The following is a 20,326-nucleotide window of genomic DNA, read 5'->3' on the forward strand; positions in this document are numbered from 1 at the left end:
GGTCAGATTTATCAGGAACACATGTGTCATTTTACTCTTCCATCTATCTTGCTCTCATAAAATGTGACTTTTATTTCTCAGGATTGGGTTGGGAAATCCCAACCTCTAGTACATATGGGAAATGCTCCCTATTATTATCCTCTGGGTTTTCCTTTTTTTTTTTTTTTTAAGATTCTATTTATTTATTTGACAGAGAGAGAGATCACAAGTAGGCAGAGAGGCAGGCAGAGAGAGAGGGAGGGAAGCAGGCTCCCTGCTGAGCAGAGAGCCCGATGCCGATGCCGGGCTCAATCCCAGGACCCCGGGTCATGACCTGAGCCAAAGGCAGAGGCTTAACCCACTGAGCCACCCAGGCGCCCTGGGTTTTCGTTTTTAAGATGTAGATGTGCCCAATGTTTGTCTTAAAAATTAACACCTCTCTATATCCCCATAGTTACTTTCAACTTCTCAATGAGAAGTCCATATTCTTTTTTTATTTTTTTATTTTTTATTTTTTTTAAATATATATTTTTTAAGATTTTATTTATTTGCCAGAGAGAGAGAGAGAGAGAGAGAGAACACACAAGCAGGCAGAGGCAGCGAGAGAAGCAGGCTCCCCGCCGAGCAAGGAGCCCGATGCGGGACTCGATCCCAGGACCCCAGGATCATGACCTGAGCCGAAGGCAGCGGCTCAACCAACTGAGCCACCCAGGCGTCCGCATATTCTTTTTTTAATACTTATTTTAAAATACCAGTATAATTAACGTCCGATGCCCTGTTAGTTTCATGTATACAAGAGAGTGATTCAGCAATTCCACACATCACTGCTCAGTGCCCGCCGTGGTCGGTGTACCACGCGGTCCATGTTTGTGAAGAGCGTAGAGACACAGACCGTGGACTCTGTGAGACCCATGGCCTTCTGCTCTGTCTTGTTCACAGCCTCTGTATTCCCAGTACCCCGTGTCCAACTCCTGTGCCCCATAAACCCTAGTTGAATGAACAAACATTCCCTACTCTGATTTCCTTGCGAGGTTTCCTTCTTACCTACTATAATCGCAACAGCCCCAGTGAAGTCACTATTCAGTCGTATTTCCAAACTCTAAGCGCTTTTCTGATAAAATGCTACTTAAGCTTCCTTTGACATTTGACACTGTGGACCACTTCTGCCCTGACGTTTCTTTCTACTACCAGGGCCCCCGTGACTCCATCCTCCCCTGGTTTTGTTTTCTTCCTACCTTGAGGATCTCACCTCCTCAGTCAGGCTGCCCTGCTTCGTCCATCTAATTGCTAAACATCCAGAAGCTCTCTCTTTGGATGTTTTTCTCCTGTATTATCTATACATTTTCCCCGACGGATAGCCAACCGTTAGCTTCAACTACCATGTATACGCTTGATGATCCTAAAGCCTGTATTTTTGCTTCAAATCTTTCTCCGACACACCTCCCTGCTAAACATCTCAAGCCCCTCAATTCTTCTTTTTTAAAAAATATTTTATTTATTTATTTGTCAGAGAGAGAGCACGTGTGCACAAGCCAGCGGGAGTGGCAGCCTCCCTGCTGAGCAGGGAGCTGGATGTGGGAATCGATCCCAGGTCTCTGGGACCATGACCTGAGCCAAAGGCAGATGCCCAACCAACTGAGCCACCCAGGTGCCCCCTCCAGCCCTCAGTTCTAACAAGTGCAGGGGCAGATCACTGCCTCCCTCAGCCCATCGGGTTTTGCTCCTGAAGAATGGCAGCCCGAGTCACCCGTCATTGAGGCAGATCCTTTCTGTTACCCTGCCCCTTAGACAACTTTGCTCATTAGACGTCCTTGGAAATCCTGACCCCTTGCTCCGCCACAAGCCTGTCTCTGCCACCATCACCATCACTCAGGTCTCCACCCCATCAATATACACCCTCCGCCACCCTCACCGTCCTCAACCCCCTTCGTGGGATGTTTCCCTAAAGCAATTATGACTCTGTCATTCCATTACCAATACCTCAACCCCCTCCGTGGGTACCATTACCCTCGGGACCTGACAAAGCATTTCACGGTCTACAAACCGTTGGCCTCAATTTTTTTTGCCACCGCTGCCCGGAATGCCATGCTCCCCTCCTACTCAATCTCCTACCATTCTCTGTACAAACGGGACCACTTTGCACATCTTTACCTTTGGACGTGATGTTCTCTCAGCCTGGATGAGCCCCATCTCTGTGCCCTGGCAAGTTCCCGCTCATCTTCCCACCCACACCTCATTCCAGATTCCCTGCTCTGCTCTGTGGTTTCTATATCACTTGGTAACTACTTTCATCACACGAGGAATCCCAGTGTGTGGTAAACACCTGCTTACTCATATGACTTCGTGACGGGAGGAGAGCGCCGGCCTGTCCTTCCTTCCTTCCTATCATCAATGTCTGGCACACAGCAGAGTCTTCAGTGAATCATCATTTTTAATGGAGGCGTAATATTCTAGATTGTAAATAGATGAGTCATACTTTAGTTAACTTATCCCAAATATGAGAGGTATTGTTTGTTTTACTTTTTTTTTCAGTTACTAATGTTTATTTTTCAAAATAGAAAAAGCATCTGTCTACTTTTTAAAGAGCACTGCAAGGTTATTGTAAAAGAAAATTCAAAAACAAACAAACAAAATTCAGGCGGTACAGAAAAGCATGGAAACAAAAGGAAAAATAATACCTAATCTAAACATCCAAAGATAGCCTTGGTTATCAGGCTCAGGTACATCTTTCAAGCTATTTTCTATGCATACATACCCTACAGTTATCTTTACATTTAAAAACCAATTTAAAAAAAAAAAACCAAATTTGAGAATACTGTCTATACTATTTTACAACCAAGTTTCTTTTTTTAAAAGATTTTATTCATTTATTTGACAGAGAGAGAGCACAAGAAGGGGAAGCAACAGAGAGAGGGGGTCAAGGAGAAGCATGCTCCCCACTGAGCAGGGAGCTCAATGCAGGGTTCGAGCCCAAGATGCTGGGACCATGACCTGAGGCAAAGGCAGATGCTTAACTGACTGAGCCACCCAGGCACCATTATAATGAACCTTCTTAACAGTAGAACATGAACAAAATGAACAAAATTCCACGTTGTTAAATAGTCACGTATCATTTTTCATGACTGCATAGTGTTTCGTTGTATGCCTATGGCAATTTATTTAACAAATTCCCTCTTTGGACATTTGGGTTGTTATCAAGATGCCATGAACCTCCTTGTAGAAACATCTTTGAACACTTATCTGATGATTTGCTTAAAACATATTCCTTGAAGTTAAATTGTTGGGTTGGAAGTTTGCACCTTTTTAATGCCTTGGCCCGACTATTCTCCAGGAGGACTGCACGATGTTGTACTTCAACATACAGCTGCTATGTATGGGGACGCCAGCCTCCCATACCCTGGCCAATAGTGCAGATTACTGTAAGTTTTCTCTATGTTAACCTGGGGTGAGGGGTGAAATGTTTATGTATCTATTCTCTTTGAGAATATTAATCAGCTTTGAAGCCAGGAAATCCCCCAGATAATCACACTGTAGGTGCTCAGTAAGTATTTTAGAATGAAGGAATGGGTGAGTGAAGACGGAGGCATGGAGGTAATACCATACAGGATAAGCTCTGGACTTGGGTCCAACACGCTGGGTTCAAATCCTACTTCTGTTACCTAACATTTGTATAATCACAGACTGGTTACTTAGCTTTATCAAATCTTGGTTTACTCAATTGTGAATTGGAAATCATAATTCCTACTTCATATGACTACTGTAAGGTTAATGAGATACTGTGTTTTAAAACGATTCTAAAGGTGCCTCGCTAGCTCAGTCAGAACGGCACATGACTCTTGATCTCTGGTCATGAGTTCAAGCTCCATGTTGGCTGTAGAGATCACTAAAAACAAAATAAACAAAAACAGCGCTAAACACAAAACACTTATATACAATAATGTATTCAAATCGTGCTCAAGAGTACTCAAAAGTATTCAATAGTTCTCAATTTTATTTGAGACTTATAAAAAGTCTCCTTCTCATCCACACTGAGTCCCATTCCTCTTCTGGAAGTAACACAAGTTACCGGTTCATTATGTGTCCTTCTAGAGATTCTTTCTGTCATCCTTTCCTTCTTGCCACCCCTACACACATGTCCGCACATGTGATAACAAAGTATACACATTGTTATTATCTGCTTTTTCCACGTAATCTGTTTTGGAGATTGTTCTACATAAATTTATGCATTCTTTTTAATTCCATTGAGATTATCCAACCAGTACTCTATTACCAGACATTTGGATGTGCTTAAGAGCATCAGCTCTGGAATCAGATTGCATGGGTTTGAGCACTAGTTTCAAACTGACTGGCTGTAAAACCTCGTAATGGGCCTTTAAGCTCAGCAAGTTTTCTCATCAGTTAACTGGGGGGTGATGTAGACACCCCTCAAAAGGTGGTCGTGAAGATGGAGAGTTTGCACTTGTAGAACACTAACAACGCTTGACACGTAATAACCCACTCAGGAAAGTGACTTATTTTTTCTTTCCAGCATTTTGTTATTCTCCCCCAAATTCTGCAGTGGTTACCCCTGTACCAACATGAACAGTTTTCTGGAGGATGAGTCACTAGAAATGGGATAAAGATGCTCTTGGGCCTGGAGAAAAATTCACTGGGAGGCAAAATTACACACATGTGTGTATTTGGGGGTGGGGTCAGGGGAAGGATTTTTTTTTTCTTAAAGCACTTGAAGAAATCTAGAACCCCCCCTCAAAGAACCAATATGCACAGTGTATGAGAGAGGGCCAGCTCAATGTGGATAAAGAATGAGTGGAGGTTATATTTCCACTCAGGATGTAGCAAGCTGAAAAGGGCGTCACTCCCACCGTAGTAACAGTCAGATAATCTACAAGATCAGAGCTTTCCTTGAGCCTATCAGAGAGCTGGGGGCATGGGGCAACCAAGTAACACAGAACCCGAGGACAGACAGGCCCGTCCAAGGAGAGATGGGACGCAGGAACAGGCTAGCCCAAGGCAAGGCAAGCGGGGAGCACTCAGCAGGCCATACCGGTAAGGAAGAGCTTTGTTGATGTTTTTAACAAATTGCTGAAGGCTGAGTGAGGGCTGGAGTGACAGAGTGACAGAGTGACAGAGCTGCACACTCACAGGTGGACTCTTCTCAGACCTCCCTAGGGGCTCAGGGTCAAGAGAGGGGGCAGGCAGGAGACTGCAGAGAGCCTCCCTCGGTGGTGGGAAGAAGCCTGTTAAAGCAGCCATCCTGGGAATGGGGAATTTTGCCTTCCAGGGGACATTCGCTAAGTCTAGAGACAGTTTTGGTTGCCACAGCTGGGGGAAAGGAATGTGCTATGGATACTTGGTAGGTAGAGGTCCGAGATGTTGCTGAACATCTTACAATGCCCAAGACCAGCCCCATCAACAAAGAATTATCCAGGTTACAATGGCAATAGTGTCGACTTGAAGTGGGGTTACTGGTGGGGGTTACAGGTCTCCCACAGCTGAAAGAGCGGCAGGAAACTCTTCCCCATACAGGATCTGCCATAGACACAAGGTAGTTGGCTGCCACAGGAAGGAGAGTCATGATCATTGAAAAATTCCCGCCTTCGAGACCCAAACACACAGGGCCTGCCTAAAATGGAGTCTGGACCAGAATAACAGAACCCTCCTGACCCGAGGCCCTGTGCCACCAGGCTAACAAGCCTGACATAACCAGCAATAGCCGTCCAACCCTAGGGGTGATAGGAGAGCACAGAGAGAACCCTCTTGGGCACAGGCACACTGGGGAGGCCGGAAGCCGAGGGTGGAGCAGGAGCAGTGAGAAAACCCAGCACTGAGCCCAAGGTGATGCTGTAGGAACAGGAAGCCAGAGACACCCTGAAGACCACCAAGTACAGCAACAGCAAAGCTGAAGCTAAACCAGGCTCCTCACCAGACTGGCTCATGCCCCTAGACAGACAGACAGAAAGACACACACACCCTAATGACCTAGCAGAGAAGGTATACCCATTTCCAGCCATATGTACTATTTATCTCAATCATTACTCTTCTACACAGATGTCCAGCATTTAATAAAAAATTAGGAGACGGGGTGCCTGGGTGCCTCAGTCGGTTGGGTGCCTGACTCTTGATTTTGGTTCAGGTCGTGATCTCAGGGTCCTTGGATCTGGCCCCGAGTCAGGCTCTGTGCTCAGCGTGGAGTCTGCTTGTCCTTTTGCCCCCCTCTGCTTGTGCTCTCTCTTTCTCTCTCTCTCTCTCCTTTTCAAATAAATAAATAAATAGTCTTTAAAAAATAATTAAATGAAAATTATGAGACATACAAAAATAATCAAAGGGGGAAAAAAGCCCCACTGCCAAGAAACAATGTAACCAGTAGAACCAGAGTCATAATGACCCAAATGTTAAAGGCTCTAGCAGAAAAGGTAGACAACATGCAGGAACAGACAGGGAATTTCAGCAGAGGCAGGAAAATTGTAAGAGTCAAAGAGGAATGCTGGAAATTGAAAAATGGACACAGAGATGAAGAATGGCTTCAACGGGCTCATCAGAAGACAATACAGCTGAGGAAAGAAAGAATCCATAAAAGAGCACCATAATGTGCTGTGAATCTCTGGACAGTCTTAATCTCTCAGAGCCAAAGTTTTCTCACCATATTGAATGGAATCGTTCTTGCCTCTGAGTGATTGAAAGGAAGAAACACCCTGGAGACATCGTTTTTTTAAAGATTCTATTTATTTGAGAAAGAGAGAGAGCATGAGCGGGGGACGGGGGGCGGCAGAGGGTAAGAGAGAAGCAGAATCCCGCCGAGAAGGGGGCCTGACCAATGAACTGTGGGGCTCAGTCCCAGGACCCTGGGATCATGACATGAGCCAAAGGCAGACGCTTAACCGACTGAGCCACCCGCAGGTGCCCACCACCCTCTTCCACCCTGAGACATTTTTTTTAATGTCTAGAGAGATGTAAATAACAGCCCCTGAATTGTTTTTCCAATCCCATTGATACCTAAATTTCTTTTTCAAAAGGAGAAATGGTAAAAAAAAAAAAAAAAAAAAAGGGAGAAATGGTTTAATTTCTTTCATAGCAATATATACATAATCCTACTTTTTTCAGAAAACATGAAGTGATTTCTCATAATGCCACCCAGAGAGAGCCATAACATTTTACAAAGGTGAGATCACTCTGTACTCGATGAACGTAAACCTGCCTCTCCCCCCCTCCACTTCATAATATATCCTGGACAAGTCTATATGTCTATAAATATAGCTCCGAAACATCACTTTAACGGCTGCCTAGTATTTGAATAAATCTCTTTCCTGCTGTTAATTTCACCGGTCCTCTTTCGATTGACACTTAGGTCACTGCTGTCTGTCTGCAATTATGACACCATGAGAGTCCTTGTACATATATATCTTTGTGAACCTATCCAGCTATTTTCTTTGGAAAAATTCTCAGACATGAAATTGCTGTGTGAAGTGGTATGCATGTTTTTTTAAGGCTTTTAGACAATTTGTCAAATTGCTCTTCAGAAAGTGTCTCCTAATTCACACCTAGACCAACAGTTCATGGCATGTTTGAGTTTATCATTACATTGTCCACAGCTCTAGACATCAGGAATGTTCTTATTATTCTTTTTCCAGTTTGCTATGTGAAAGGTAGCATCTCCCATGGTTGTAAGTTTCTGTCATATCAAACCATGGTAGAGAAGAATAGATACTTCTGTCTGCATTCTCCATAGAGATTTCAGTTTTCTGAACCCCAGTATTGGCCCTGCCTGGGGCATTTCGTCTGGCTAGACATCAGCCAAGAACCCAAGCTTGTGCTATAAGGACTCTAAACCCCAGCATGCTTTGCAAACCCCTGGGATAGGTGAGGGATGGACCAAAGGATGCTGGGACTTTCCCCTCAGTGTTGTGGCCTGGGTCACTGAGGCTGGCGCAGGTGTGGAGGTGGGCAGGTGGGGCTGAGTCATGCGGGACACTGGGCATGGTTTCCTGGATCAGCTCCAGAGTTGACACAAAGGTTCCAGTAACGGGCAGCTGAGCTGGGCTAATTGCTGCTGCTGCTGCCGCCCCAGCCCAGCCCTTCGTGAGGGAGGAGGAGCAGGAGGAGGGGCCCAAGAATGAGGACGCAGCACTCCCAAGGGATGGCCCCATGAGGATCTCAAAAACTAAAAACTCACTCTCCGTCCTTCCCGTAGGATCAGGAGGTCCCTGAAAAGAATCTCTAAGTGAATCTACGCACCCCCTCATCCCAGGCGGGTTTGTAGATTGTAGAGCCCTTCTCAAAGCTTGCATCTAATGGTGGGATTTCAGGCACTGGTCAGCAACATCAGCGTTGCTTGGTGCCTCTCAAAACAGAGTCGGTTGCGGGGTTGAGAGAAGGTCAGGAAGCCAGGGTTCATATCCTGATTTCTTCGACTTACTGGCTCTGGAAACTTGAGCTGTTTCTGAATCTCTCTAAAGCCTCAGTTTCTCATCTATGAAACGAGGGGCTCAACCTACCTTGCAGACTTGCTGGGAGGCTCATGTCCATGACTTGGAATTTCTCAGGCTCCAGCCCGGGCTCTCTACAATCCCTGGGTGACCTCTTCCCAGCCAAGTCCCCTGCACCCTGCATGGACCCAGGCACTCAGCAGACGCTCCCTGAACACTCACTGAGAGCATAAATGAATGTGGTACATTAAGCACTCACTTGGCATATGGCTTGGGGCCAGTTGTCGACATTAATCTCAGGTTCTGCTGTCATGCTGTGTGACTTTGAGCAAGTCACCTTCCTTCTCTGAGCCTCTGCTTCTTCACCTATAAAATGGGCTTGTTCATCTGGATCTTGTGCTCTATTTTACAAATCACTGGGAGATGGTTATGATGTAGGGACTAAGGGCACTGTTCTTCCTGAAAAGAGGGGGGTTAAGGGAAGAAATACTAGAGGGAGAGCTATTGCATAGATGAATGAGGTCATGCCAACTCTCCTTCCCCCTCAGAGGGGAGAGAGCTACCTAGATGGGCCAAGGTTGCTGGGCAGACCTGGTATCTTTGGGCACTCTGGGTTAAGCAGCCATGCCCAGCCCAGAAAGCCATTGCTGATACTCCAGTGTGCACGAGTGCCCATCATATCCATGCGCTGAACTGGACTAAAAATGTTCTTGGAGGTAAGAAAATGTGAGACTTCTAGTGAGTATCAGAGGACTCTGGTCCCCATCCCAGACCCATATAGTAGAAGTAGCTGGCTGGGTTTCTATACTGTTTTTGTTTTTAAAGATTTTATTTATTTATTTTGGGGGAGAGAGAGAGAGAGAGTGTTGGTGGGGAGGGGGAGGGGCAGAGGGAGAGGGAGAGGAAGAATCCTCAAGCAGACTCCTTGCTGAGTGCAGAGCCCAACGCAGGGTCTCTTTCTCACGACCCTGAGATCATGACCTGAGCTGAAATCAAGAGTTGGATGCCCAACCAACTGAGCCACCCAGGTGTCCTGGGTTTCCACACCTGTGAGCACGGCTATTCCCCCCACCCCCGCCCCCGCCACACTGCCGTCATGCATTTACTTACTGACATCCTCAACAACCATCATTTTGCTGGGTGGAGTGGGTACAAAATGAGATCCCAGTCTGGGAGCAGTAGGTAGGGGGTTAGGTGTAGATATTTTCAACCAGCGGTTGAAGGCGTTGAAGACTTCCTGCCTCTGAGGTGACCCAGATTTTTTGTGGCGGCTGTACGGTGGACTGGGGAATACACGGGGGACAGCCGGTTCTTGCTTCTGCAGACTGTGGTCCAGTGGGAGAGCTGACTCGGTTCTGCCAGATCTTCTGATTTCTGTTTCTTTTTTTTTAAAGATTTTATTTTTTTATTTGAGAGAAAGAGAGAGCATGCATGGGGAGGGAGAGGGAGAACAGGCTCCCCGCTGAGCAGGGAGCCTGACGCAGGGCTTGATCCCAGGACCTGAGACCGTGACCTGAGTTGAAGGCAGACACTTCACCGACTGAGCCACCCAGACACCCCAACAAGGGCCCAAGTTTTCATTTTGCCCGGGCCCTGCAAATTATGCAACTGGCCCCGAGTGGAGAGAAAGTCTGAGCCCATCTGGTGAGGAGAAAGGGCAGAACAGAGGGCAGGAAATGCTTCAGAAAGGGGGTCAGCTGGGGAGCCTGGGTGGCTCAGTCAGTCAAGCATCTGACTCTTGATTTCAGCGGAAGTCATGAGATCAAGCCCCAAGTTATGCCCGGTGCTGGACATGAGGCCTGCTTAAGATCTCCCCTCCCCTGTGAGCACCCTCTCTCCCTCTCTAAAGGAAAATGGAGGAGGGGCGCTCAGGTCGTGATCCCACGGTTCTGGGATCGAGCCCTGCATCCAGCTCTCTGCTCAGCGGGGAGCCTGCTTCCTCTTCTCTCTCTGCCTGCCTCTCTGCCTACTTGTGATCTCTCTCTCTGTCAAATAAATAAATAAAATCTTTAAAAAAAAAAAAAAAAAGGAAAGTGGAGGAGGGGGTCAGTTGTTCCAGAGGGAAGAGATGAGCAGTGTAACAGCAGGGCTCAGGCAGGGTGAGCCTGGGGGTTTAATCCACTGGGGGGGATGTTGAGGCTGTGTGTACGAGTGTCACTGACATGTGACAGTGTGAGTGTGACTATGACATGTGTGGGAGTGTGTGTGTAGTTGACATGTATCAGTAAGAGTGTGACTAATGTGTGTGTGTGACTGTGATGTGCTGTGATGTGTGTGTGATGTGTATGGGAGAGAGTGTGTGTGCAGTTGACACGTGTCAGTGTGACTAATGTGTGAGTGTGTGACTGTGATGTGTGAGTGTATGTGATGTGTGAGGGAGTGTGACTGATATGCAACAGTGGGTGTGGGTGTGACTGGGATACGTGAGTGTGCACGTATGTGGGGTATGGGAGTGGTGTGGCTGTGTGAGACCGCGGTGTGTGTGAGAATGTGTGGGACGTGGGGTGTGCAACTGTGTATGAGCATGTGTGAGAACGTGTGTGACGTCTGTGAGTGTGTGGGTGTGAGCGTGTATGTATGTGTGAGTATGTGACAGTGTGTGCCTAGGGGGAGGTGGTGGCTGGGCAGGGAGAGGCAGGTAGAGTCACCGGGCAGTTTAACAAATATTTATTGAGCACCTTCTGTGTGCCAGGTGCTGTGCAAGGTGCTGAGATGAGTAAGCCTGGCCCCTGCCCGGAGGCCCTGTCAGCCCCACAGGGGAGAGAGACTTGGAAACAGGTAAATGGAGTAAAAGAACAGACTGAAATAAATCCTTCACAAAACTACACCAAGTTTACCCAATTCACCCAGGAGGGCAGGGAAAATTAGACTTCCCCAGAACTGGGGGAGGGGTAGGCTGTGGGGAGAATCCGGGAACTCTCTCAGGGAGGCCCAGGGCCAAAGCCTGCCCCCCCACCTGCCCCCAGCAGACACACCCAAACACAGGAGGGGTGACCTCCCTCCGACCTGCCCCGCAGCACACCCGGTTGCAGAAGCAGATAAGAGGTGACCAGCAGCCCCGGGGCAGGACCTAAACAGCCCAGCCCCACCCAAGGAGCCACACACCCCTGGGCAGAGACAGGGGCCCATCTCTTGGGTGGGTGGGTCTACTCTGGTTCCAAGTGGCTCCTGAGCTGGTGAGAGTTGGGGGTATGGGGGACTGACACCTGCCGGAGAGGACAGCAAGGAGGGAGAATGAGAAAGGCCAGCCCTGGGGTCTGTGTCTGGGCTCTACAGTGCCCCGAGAGGGAAGAGGGTGGAGAGCGATGCTGGGGCAAAAGACATTTTGAATAAGAAACATGTCCCTCAAAAAAAAAAAAAAAAAGTCCCTTACAGGGAGCAGAGGAGCCCTCTGTGCCTCCCCAACGCCAGGGCTGCCCAGGCGGCCTCCCAGTTTCCCCTCCCAGAGCTGCAGCATGGGGCTACTGCCGTCCGGGCCCCCACAGAGGCAGGAGCCCTCAGATCTGGCTTCCCGCTCACCTGGGGGGGGGAGGGTGACCTTGGACCAGCCACTAGCCTCAACAGGGACACGGGGACGCCCAGTCTCCTCAAAGGGCTATGGTGTGGATAAAATGAGATAATGGGATGAGGAAAGCACCTCATAAACAGAAAATGGCAGGACAAAGGTCGGAGTGTAGTGCTGGGCCCAGAGCCATCTCCCAGCCCTCGGCAGAAGATGAAGGGGCCCCGGCCCCAGGGTCCCAGCTCCCCTCCCCCTCAGACCCTCTGGTGCACATCCAGGGCTGGCGGCTCCATTTTAGAACCGAAGACACTGACAATCGGGTCCGTGTTCTCTGAGTCCCTAAGGTTCAGCCAGCACTCCTGGCCAGGCAACTTTAGGCGACCAGGGTCACCTCTCTTTAGGGTGTAAAGACCCCCCAAAATAACATGGGTTGGGAAATTAGCACAGTGCCTAGCATGTCTTCATTTCCAAGAAATGAGGTCATTCTGAGGCTAAGTCGCCGAAGGCTCCCCAGCTGAGAGGTGGCCTGACGGGCCTGGACGCCAGGGCTGTTTGAGGCTAACCCCTCCCCTTACTCTCAACTAACTTGCCAGTACAGCTAATAGGAACACTTTGCCCAAAATGGCTCCAGAAGATTCCAGCATCTGGATGGTGACCCCACCATCCTCTCCAACTTCCCCACTTTGCTTTTTGCCAGCGTTTCTCCAGAGCAAGCCCATCTTCCACACGTCTGGTTTTCTAAGCTCCCTTCCTTACCTGCGGCCTTCAGTGAATAATCTGGTATTTCTAAGGCAACTAAAGAGCATTCCAAACTTACAACATGCCTTTTTAATGTGCTCTCTGGAATCTGAAGCCTCAAACTTAGGGAGCTTTCCGCTGGAAGATACCCTTCATGAGGAACCATACACCCCGTTAGCAAAACGTCCTCTCCTAGAACCTGTCTGCAGGGTCACTGGGGAGATAGAGTAACACAGTTCTGGAATGTACTGAGGATTAAGTCAGAAGAGCCCTAACCCTGCGGACACCCTCAGGGGAAAAGCTCCTGGGCACCAAGGTGCTGTCCTGGCAGCCTTGGCTGAGTCGCTGGCCCTGTTGAACCTCACCTTCTGCGTCTGTAGAATGGAAGGGATAAACCTCCCTCTCCCTTTTTGGGAGAAGAGGAGGTGGGCTGAGGGGCCGTCTAGCACAGTGCCTGGCGTACACTAGGCTGGCAAACGTCTATCCCATCCCCCCTTCTTTCTCACCAAGTACTCATCTCCGTTTTGTTTTCTCCGTTTATGGCCAACACGGCTGGAATCCAAGGTGTCTATTCCGCAAGGTTGGGTAGGTAATTCTTGACTTCTTAGAGAGCATCGGATCCAAATCCCAGCCTTACAGCAAGGAAGCAGGCTGGGAGGGCTGACCTGGCCAAGGTCACAGAGCCGATGTGTGGCGGGAGCAGCAGGGCCGGCCCGGTGTCCAGCGCATGCCCTTGCTTGCACGGAGCCTGGGACACTTTCTCAGTCTCACCTTGTTTGCTTTGCTTGCCCTCCAGCCCCCGGGGTGGCTTGTCTGTAGAGCCAGCTCTCCTGCTCTAGGACACCTGTCCCTACCTTGCAAGCCGGCCTCTGTCTTTCCCTCTAGCCCGGTAACCCACCTGCTCTGGCCCCTTCCTCCAACCCCACGGCCTCATCCAATCTGGAGACCCAAATCTCAGTATACAGGGAGCAAAGACGAAGGTTAGAAAAAGCCCCAAAGACACTTTATTGGAGGTCTCTGCCTCCATTCACAGGAGAGAGGAGCCAGGAGCCCCATCCTGAGGGTCCCGGCATCTCTCCGCCCCTCACTGGCCCTGCTGAGGGCCTAGAACAGTCTGTTTGACCACGAACACGTGGTGGGAGAGGAGCAGGGAGGGGAATGTCTTAGAAAAAATAGATCTCTATGTACATCTGACATATTTATAGCACATAAATTAGGGAATGCTCCGACCCCTGCCTGCGGAGTCCAAGCACTGAGGTGGAAGTCGGTCCGAAAGCCGGGGGCAGGAGGACCCGGCCCGGCCCCCTCTTTCATGGCGCCCCTGTTGCTTCCCTGGGCCTCCATGGCTCAGTGCAGGCATCTGGAGGCGGAGGTCACCGTCTGCAGCTGCTGTCTGGGTGGGGTCTGAGGAGGTACCAGGTAAGGGGAGTGACGCTGGCCGCTGTGGTCAGCCGACAAGTCATCTCAAACCCCAGGGCTCGTTATTCCAAGAGCAGGGCGGAGAAGAGAGTCCACAAGCCCCGGATCCCAGGATGACGGCTGAACAAGGTACCAGAACCTCAGCTTCTCTCTGCGGCCCGGCCCCAGCATGCCCGAACGGTGAGGGCCTGGTGGTCGTCCCAGGAAGGGCTGCAGGCCTCAAGTCCGTGGGTTCGGTCCTGGGTCCCGTTCGGACCCTCAGTTCCGACTCCCAGCGACCTCCTCCTCCTTCCAGCCACTGGAGTTTTTGCCAAACTTGTAGACCAGCCGCCGGCCATCCACCCGCTCCAAGATCTCCCGTTTGTAGTAGTACCTGTGTGCGGACAGGGGTGGTCAGACGTGCCCAGGTAGGGGGCAGCCCGGACTGCTGATGCCCTCCCCCCACCCCATGCCCGTTATCCTCACAGGGCCTGGGGCACTGGGTTCCAGCCTAAGCCTGACCCATTTCCGGCAGCTTTCCTCTTCTTTCCTTCCACCCATTGTGGCACCCTGGCCTAGAAGGTGTCCACGGTCCCTGATGCCACCTGTGCTTCTGTGGCTCTTATGGCTCTGCCCTGGGGCTTGATCATGAAACCAAGTGGTTTTAGGTCCGGAAGGGACCTTAGTGATCGTTCAGGGGGACACTGATGTCTGACAAGCAATCAAATTGATTCAATAGGGGGAGAGCCAAGTCTCGGTGGAGGCCTCGGCTTACGCTCTTTTCACCACGGAGAACTTTTCTCAGGACAAGCTCTGCAGATAATGCAAAGGAATGTTGTCAGAGGGTCCCCTGTGTTTGCCCTGCCAGCCTACTGCCCTCTCCGTGTCATCCTTTAACCCACGAAGGAGGCAGCCACTGTTCTCAGCAGACAGGACTCAAACCTGCCCGGAGGGCAGAGGTCAGAGAGGGCGGGGGGAGCGCGGAGGAGCCGTCGGCAGCTCCCGAGGGGGCCAGGCGCCCGCTCACCTCATGGCCCTGCTCAGCTTCTCGTAGGTCATGCTGCTGTTCTTCTTCTTTTGGCCCCAAAGCTGGGCCACCGCCTCCGACCGCAGGAACTTGAAGACGCCCTCTTGCCGGTTCTCCCACTTCATGAGGCCTTCATTGAGCTCCGGGTGGATGAGGATGTCCCGGATAAACTCCCACAGGTGGGTGCCTCTGGGGGCTGCAAGGCCGGAGACTTCGGTCAGAGGCCAGGGTGGCCGCTCTCTCCTCCGAAGGTGGCGGGCCCCGCCGGGCCCAGCACACGGCCCATGCGCGGGGTGGCCGCGCCGCACCAGGGCTGCTCCCCTCCCGCCTCCCCCACCAGACGGGGACTGCCCCTCACACAGCACAGCTGTTTTATGCTCAAATATTGATCCTGTTTCTGGCTGGACTGGACAGTGACTGAGACACACGACTGCCTGAAGGAGCCCACGGTTCGGCCACCATGAGAAAGCAGACACACCCATGGGTGGTGAGAGCTTGGCAAGTACAGGACCAGGGAGCTGGCCCTGGCCTGGGGGACGAGGGGACAGCTTTCTGGAAAAAAGAGCCCCCTGAAGATAAGAAGCAGCCAGGCCCAGTGTGGGGGGAAACGGAGGCTGCCAGCACAAAATGGAGGCAAGGAGCTGCTCGGGGTCATCACCTGGCAGTTCCCAGCGGCTGGCTGGCGCGCACTGGGGCCTGAGGCCTGCAGCGAACGCACAGTCCTATGCCCAAGCCCCTGAGGCCCCACAGGCCCTCCCAGCACCCACCAGCTGCCCCCTCACACCACTGAGAGTGTCCCAGCAGGCAAGATAGAGCAAGTGCAGAGGGAACTGGAGTGGGTGGGCTGGGCACCTGGGCTCTAATCCCTCGGGCCTTCTTCCAGGGGCCTCAGTTTCCCCTCATCTCCAGGACAACGGACCCAGGCTCTGCAAGGAGGTGGTGACCAGTACCACACAGCCTCAGGCCCCACGCGCAGCCGTGATGGCGGGAGGGAGGAGCAGTATGGACAGCCAGTGAACACAGGGGGAGAAAGCATCAGCGGCACCCCAGTGAACCCGCCGCCCACCACCCCCCAGGCCTCAGCGTAAAGGGGGTGACCCCAGGAGCTCACCATGTTTGCTCTTCTTGCCCTCCAGACACTCCCGAGACTCTTTGCTCAGCTTTCGGGGCCGACCCCGTTTCCGCTTCCCATGCTTAGGATCCCCCTTCTTATAGTCGGGAAAGCCATCTAAGACAGGGGAGGGGTAAGGTCAGGAGGGGGAGGAATGGGGGGGCTCAAGGGGGCAGCTCCTACCCAGGAGGAAAACCCTGCAGGGGAGCAGGGATGAGGGGAAGGACGAGCGCCATGGGCACTGCCCACTGGGACACCCCATGGGGCCAGGAGGCTCCCTGCACTCACCCCTAGAGAAGAGTTTGCTGTCACTGGAATCCAGGTCCACGTCACTTCCACCGGAGTCTGAGGAGTGGGGGCTCTGGGAAGTACCGGTCCCTAGGGGAGGTGGGGTCCAGGTGATTCCCCCTACCAAACCAAACCTTCTGGGGGCTCGGCTGCTGGGGGTCTCAGGACACACTGCCCAGCCCGCTCCTATTCCTCCCAGAAAGCCTGGGCTCTCATGCAGGGAACCAAAAGCTGTGGGACATTTGGGGGGGAAGGGAGGCTGTGGTCCAGACGAGGGTGCTCACCTGCGGTGGAGACGTCAGAGCTGCCGGGGGAGGGGGCTCCTGGGCCGTAGCTGCCCGGGAAGTAGGGGCTGGCCTGCCGGCACTCCTCCAGCATCTCCTGGCTGAAGGGGCTCCCCTGGTCTGGGAAGAGGAGGTAAGGGTTCAGACAGGGCTCAGAGGAACAGGCAGGGCCACTAGGCTACCCAGAGGGCCAGTGACCTGCTGTTTTTCCAGCTGGGGGTAAGTCTGGAGACAGATGGTCAGCTCTAGTGCTCTGGGGAGAGGCAGAGATGCGATAGGACAAGCTAGGGAATGATGGAGAAAATGAATTCTCACCAAAGGGGCCGAGGGGCTCCTGGAAGGCCATACTGTCCTTCTCCAGCAGCTCAATGATCCAGCTGAGTTCATCAGGAAAGCTGGAAGCTGATTAGGAAGCGAGGAGGGGTCAGAGCCCTAGCAGGTGTCCCACTGCCCCCTCCCCTCAGGGCTTCTTTCTCTGTCTGTGCTCACTGGCCTGGGGCTCCAGGTCCTTCCCACAGCCCGTGCTGGCCTCAGCTGGGGGTGTGGGCCGGTCCCTAGGCCAGCCACCCTAACTGAGCGGGAGACGGGCAGGAGGCAGGCCTCCCCCTCCAAGTCCTGGGCTCCCAGGGCCGCCAGTGGCCCAGACTCACAGAGGTCCCACAGCTGGGAATAGAGTTGGTCCCCCAGAGGCCCGAAGACCAGCCGCAGCTCCTCTGGGGCACAGTTGCAGAGCGTGGCCCCGTCCATGTCACACCGCGAGAAGTCGATGGAGCTTGCGTCGTATTTGTTCTTCTCCACTTGGTAGCTGATCCAGTCCAGAACCTGGGCCTTTGACCAGAACTGGGGCTGCTTCCCCGACCAGCTGGCCTTTTCTGCAAGGGACCGCGCAAGCGTCAGTTCAACCGGAGCCACCCGGACCCTCGCCGCCCATCTGGGCTTCCGTGTGCATCCACCCTGCCCCCACTGGCCCAAGTCGCAGGGACCCTGCCCAGCAGCAGGGGCGGCAGTCACAGCGCCCTCGCCCAGCACCTCACGGTCACTCGCTGCCCCTCAGCCTCAGTACCTCAGCCTCTTAAAAGTCACCCCAGCCCCTAGTGCTGGAATTTGCTGGGGGGGTGGACCCTCCTCCCTGCCTGACTTCCCCATTTATCTAACAGGCTCTTAGAGGGCTGTCTTTCCCTCCCCCAAAACCCCGTCCCACCTGCCGAGACCCACCTGTGCCCTCCAGCGGCATCTGGGGGTTGCCCAGGGTCAGCACCAGGTCATCAGCCCCAAAGGTGGCAGGAGGGGGGACGGAAGCCAGAGCGGGGTCCTCTGCGCTGTACATAGTACTGAAGTAGTTGCTGAAGACGTTGCTAATCTCACAGGCTGCAGCCATGAGGCTACCTGGGGACGGAGGCCAAGGCTGGTGAGGGCCAGGGTCCTCCCCTCACCCTCCAGCTCTTCTGTTCCAGCCAGACCTGGGCCAGGAGGAGCCTCAAGGGGTGGGGGCGGGGCACATGGTGAAGGTCAATCTCTCTTCAGATACCCTCTCTTCATGAAGGGCTCCAAGACCGCAGAGACTGCTGTGGGCACCAGGCCTCCTGCTGGGCTCCCATCCCTGGTCCTTTGAGTCTGACTGGCAGAGTCAGGTCCGCTCTGTCCCTCCCCGACACCATGCCTCTACGACCTTCAGGGCACTCCCACCGCCCGACACTCCTGCTCAGGGGCCCTACAGGCGGAGCTGCAGCGGGTGGGTTGAGAGCTATGCATCCACTCGACCCCTCCCCGGCTTCCCAGGGCCCAGGTTGGGCAGTACGACAGGTGGTGGTCCTACCTGAGGGGCGGAGTGTGGGTGTGGCAGGCAGGCAGGACTAAGGGACAGCAGGCAGGCGAGAAATCCAGGAGGCAAAGAGCTGCGCCAGGTAGCCAGCTCTGAGGAGTCTAGCCTGCGCTCCCTCCCGCCCTAAATAGAGGCCTGTGGGAGCTCCTCCCCAAGCCCAGGCCTTTATAGTGCGCCTGGCGGTAACTGGAGCTGGTGGCTCATTGGACAGAGGGGATTTCCTGGCCTTTAGACTGGGCTTCTGGCCCCAGGTGATTTGCATATTTTGTGCCACTTGGCCCGGATCCTGGCAGGCGGTGCTGGGAAATCAGGCCCGGCTGGTTTAATGATTGTCAGAGTCTGTCATCCCGCACCCTCTGGGGTTGGGCACAGGGCACTGGCCTGGGCGGGTGGCAGGAGTCGCGGGGGTAGGCATCTGTACTTTCGGCCACCCTCTGGCGCAGGAAATTCCTCAGGGGGGCCAGGCCCGGGATGGGCTGGAAGGGGGAAGGGAATGGGGTAGAAGCAGGGAGGAGGACAGCTAGTCCCCAAAAAGGTCTGAGGACAAGGGGGCCTAGCAGGGAGAGCAGATAGTGGGGTTGAGGGCATTTTCCTACCCGCCTAGGACTCCTGCTGGAAGGCTCTCCGGACACTAGGCAATATTCATGGGCTTATACGGTCTAGCCTTGGGGCCCCGGCGTCCCCATTGTCCCCAGTGTCCCCGGTAGCCTGCTTGCTGGCATCTACCTCGGTGGTAGTCTTGACACGCTTTGCCTGCCCGGACCCCATGCAACCTGCAGCCGCTTCTGGAGAGACCTGGCTCTTCCTCTGCCCTGGAGCCCTCGGACCCTGGGGGCCGCTGCAGGTGCTGGGATCCACATGGCGGTGTTTGTCTCCCCTTCTAGTCTCCCCACCCTTGGCCTAGTTGACCCGTACCTGTCTGCTACCCTCTAGTGGCCAGAAGCCCGACTCCCTGGGTCCTGGCATTCCACGTAGAAAATGGAACGCTCAGTGTTCACCGGGCACATGTAACATAGTCTCCACTCAGTCCTCACAAAAACCCTGTAAGGAATGTGTGATTGTCCCCATTTTAAAACTGAGAACATCCTAGCTCAGGTTAGGGTGGTGGGGGGGGGGGTTACGACTTGCCCAGGGCACCTGAGCTGGTTAAGTAGCGGGGCTGGTGCTCTTTCCTGATAGCAGGCGTGTCCTGGCTTCAGGGTCCTCCCGCTCAGCCACTTGGCCAGCCCCTTGCCCTCCCCTTGGGCACAGTGAGTCCTTTGTGTGTGAACACAGACCCCACTGGAGACAGGCAGCCGAGGATGGGGAGGAGGAGGCAGGAGACCTGTGTTCAGGTGACTCGCCAGCTACGTGATTCTACTTTTTTCCCCATGGGTAAAAACAAGGTTGTTTGGACCTAATATCCCTAAGGTCTCTTCCAGATCTAGTTTTTTATGCATCCAAGATGTAGGATCTGAGTGTCTCCTTCCACACCTCCTTCGTTAATGCCACAACCCTGGGTGGTTCGTGGCCAAGCTTAGCCTCGGTGGGTGAAATGGCTCCAAATCAAACAAAACAAAATGACTCCCCCTCCAGAGGTGCCCCTTCTTTATCCTCTAGAGCCAGACGACTAAGACCATCTCCCGGAATCTTCTCTTTGTCCCTGAAAGAGCTGGGCACCTAGGAGAGGGGCTCAGGGTCAGGGCCCCCTCCACCGGGCCAGGGGTGGCCGAAGAGCCTGGGGCTCTGGCGGTAGGATTTTCCCCAGCCCTTCA

General features: G+C 52.8%; 1 protein-coding gene across 1 annotated transcript; it reads right to left on the bottom strand.

Annotated features, from left to right (window-relative positions):
- Positions 1–13,625: 13,625 nt before the first annotated feature.
- ELF3 (E74 like ETS transcription factor 3) lies at positions 13,626–18,697 on the bottom strand. Its single transcript, XM_080824437.1, has 9 exons — positions 18,567–18,697; positions 17,966–18,136; positions 17,401–17,622; positions 17,066–17,152; positions 16,751–16,870; positions 16,467–16,556; positions 16,179–16,295; positions 15,068–15,263; positions 13,626–14,434 (listed from the first exon to the last, which is right to left on the bottom strand). The coding sequence occupies exons 2-9, from the start codon at positions 18,126–18,128 to the stop codon at positions 14,320–14,322; spliced, it is 1,110 nt and encodes a 369-aa protein (XP_080680563.1). The 5' UTR covers positions 18,129–18,136; positions 18,567–18,697; the 3' UTR covers positions 13,626–14,319.
- Between the last annotated feature and the right edge of the window lie 1,629 nt (positions 18,698–20,326).

The sequence above is a fragment of the Martes martes genome (genome assembly GCF_963455335.1).
Source record: "Martes martes genome assembly, chromosome: 15".
Taxonomy (NCBI): domain Eukaryota; kingdom Metazoa; phylum Chordata; class Mammalia; order Carnivora; family Mustelidae; genus Martes; species Martes martes.

Bases quoted from the DNA above. Each gene is read 5' to 3' on its own strand.
- ELF3 (XM_080824437.1), bottom strand. From the start codon at position 18,128: ATGGCTGCAGCCTGTGAGATTAGCAACGTCTTCAGCAACTACTTCAGT. The intron at 15,264-16,178 runs GTGAGCTCCTGG...CCGGCCTTGCAG, and splicing joins GGGCAAGAAGAGCAAACATG to CCCCCAGAGGCACCCACCTG. The intron at 14,435-15,067 runs GTGAGCGGGCGC...GTCCGCACACAG, and splicing joins AAGCTGAGCAGGGCCATGAG to GTACTACTACAAACGGGAGA.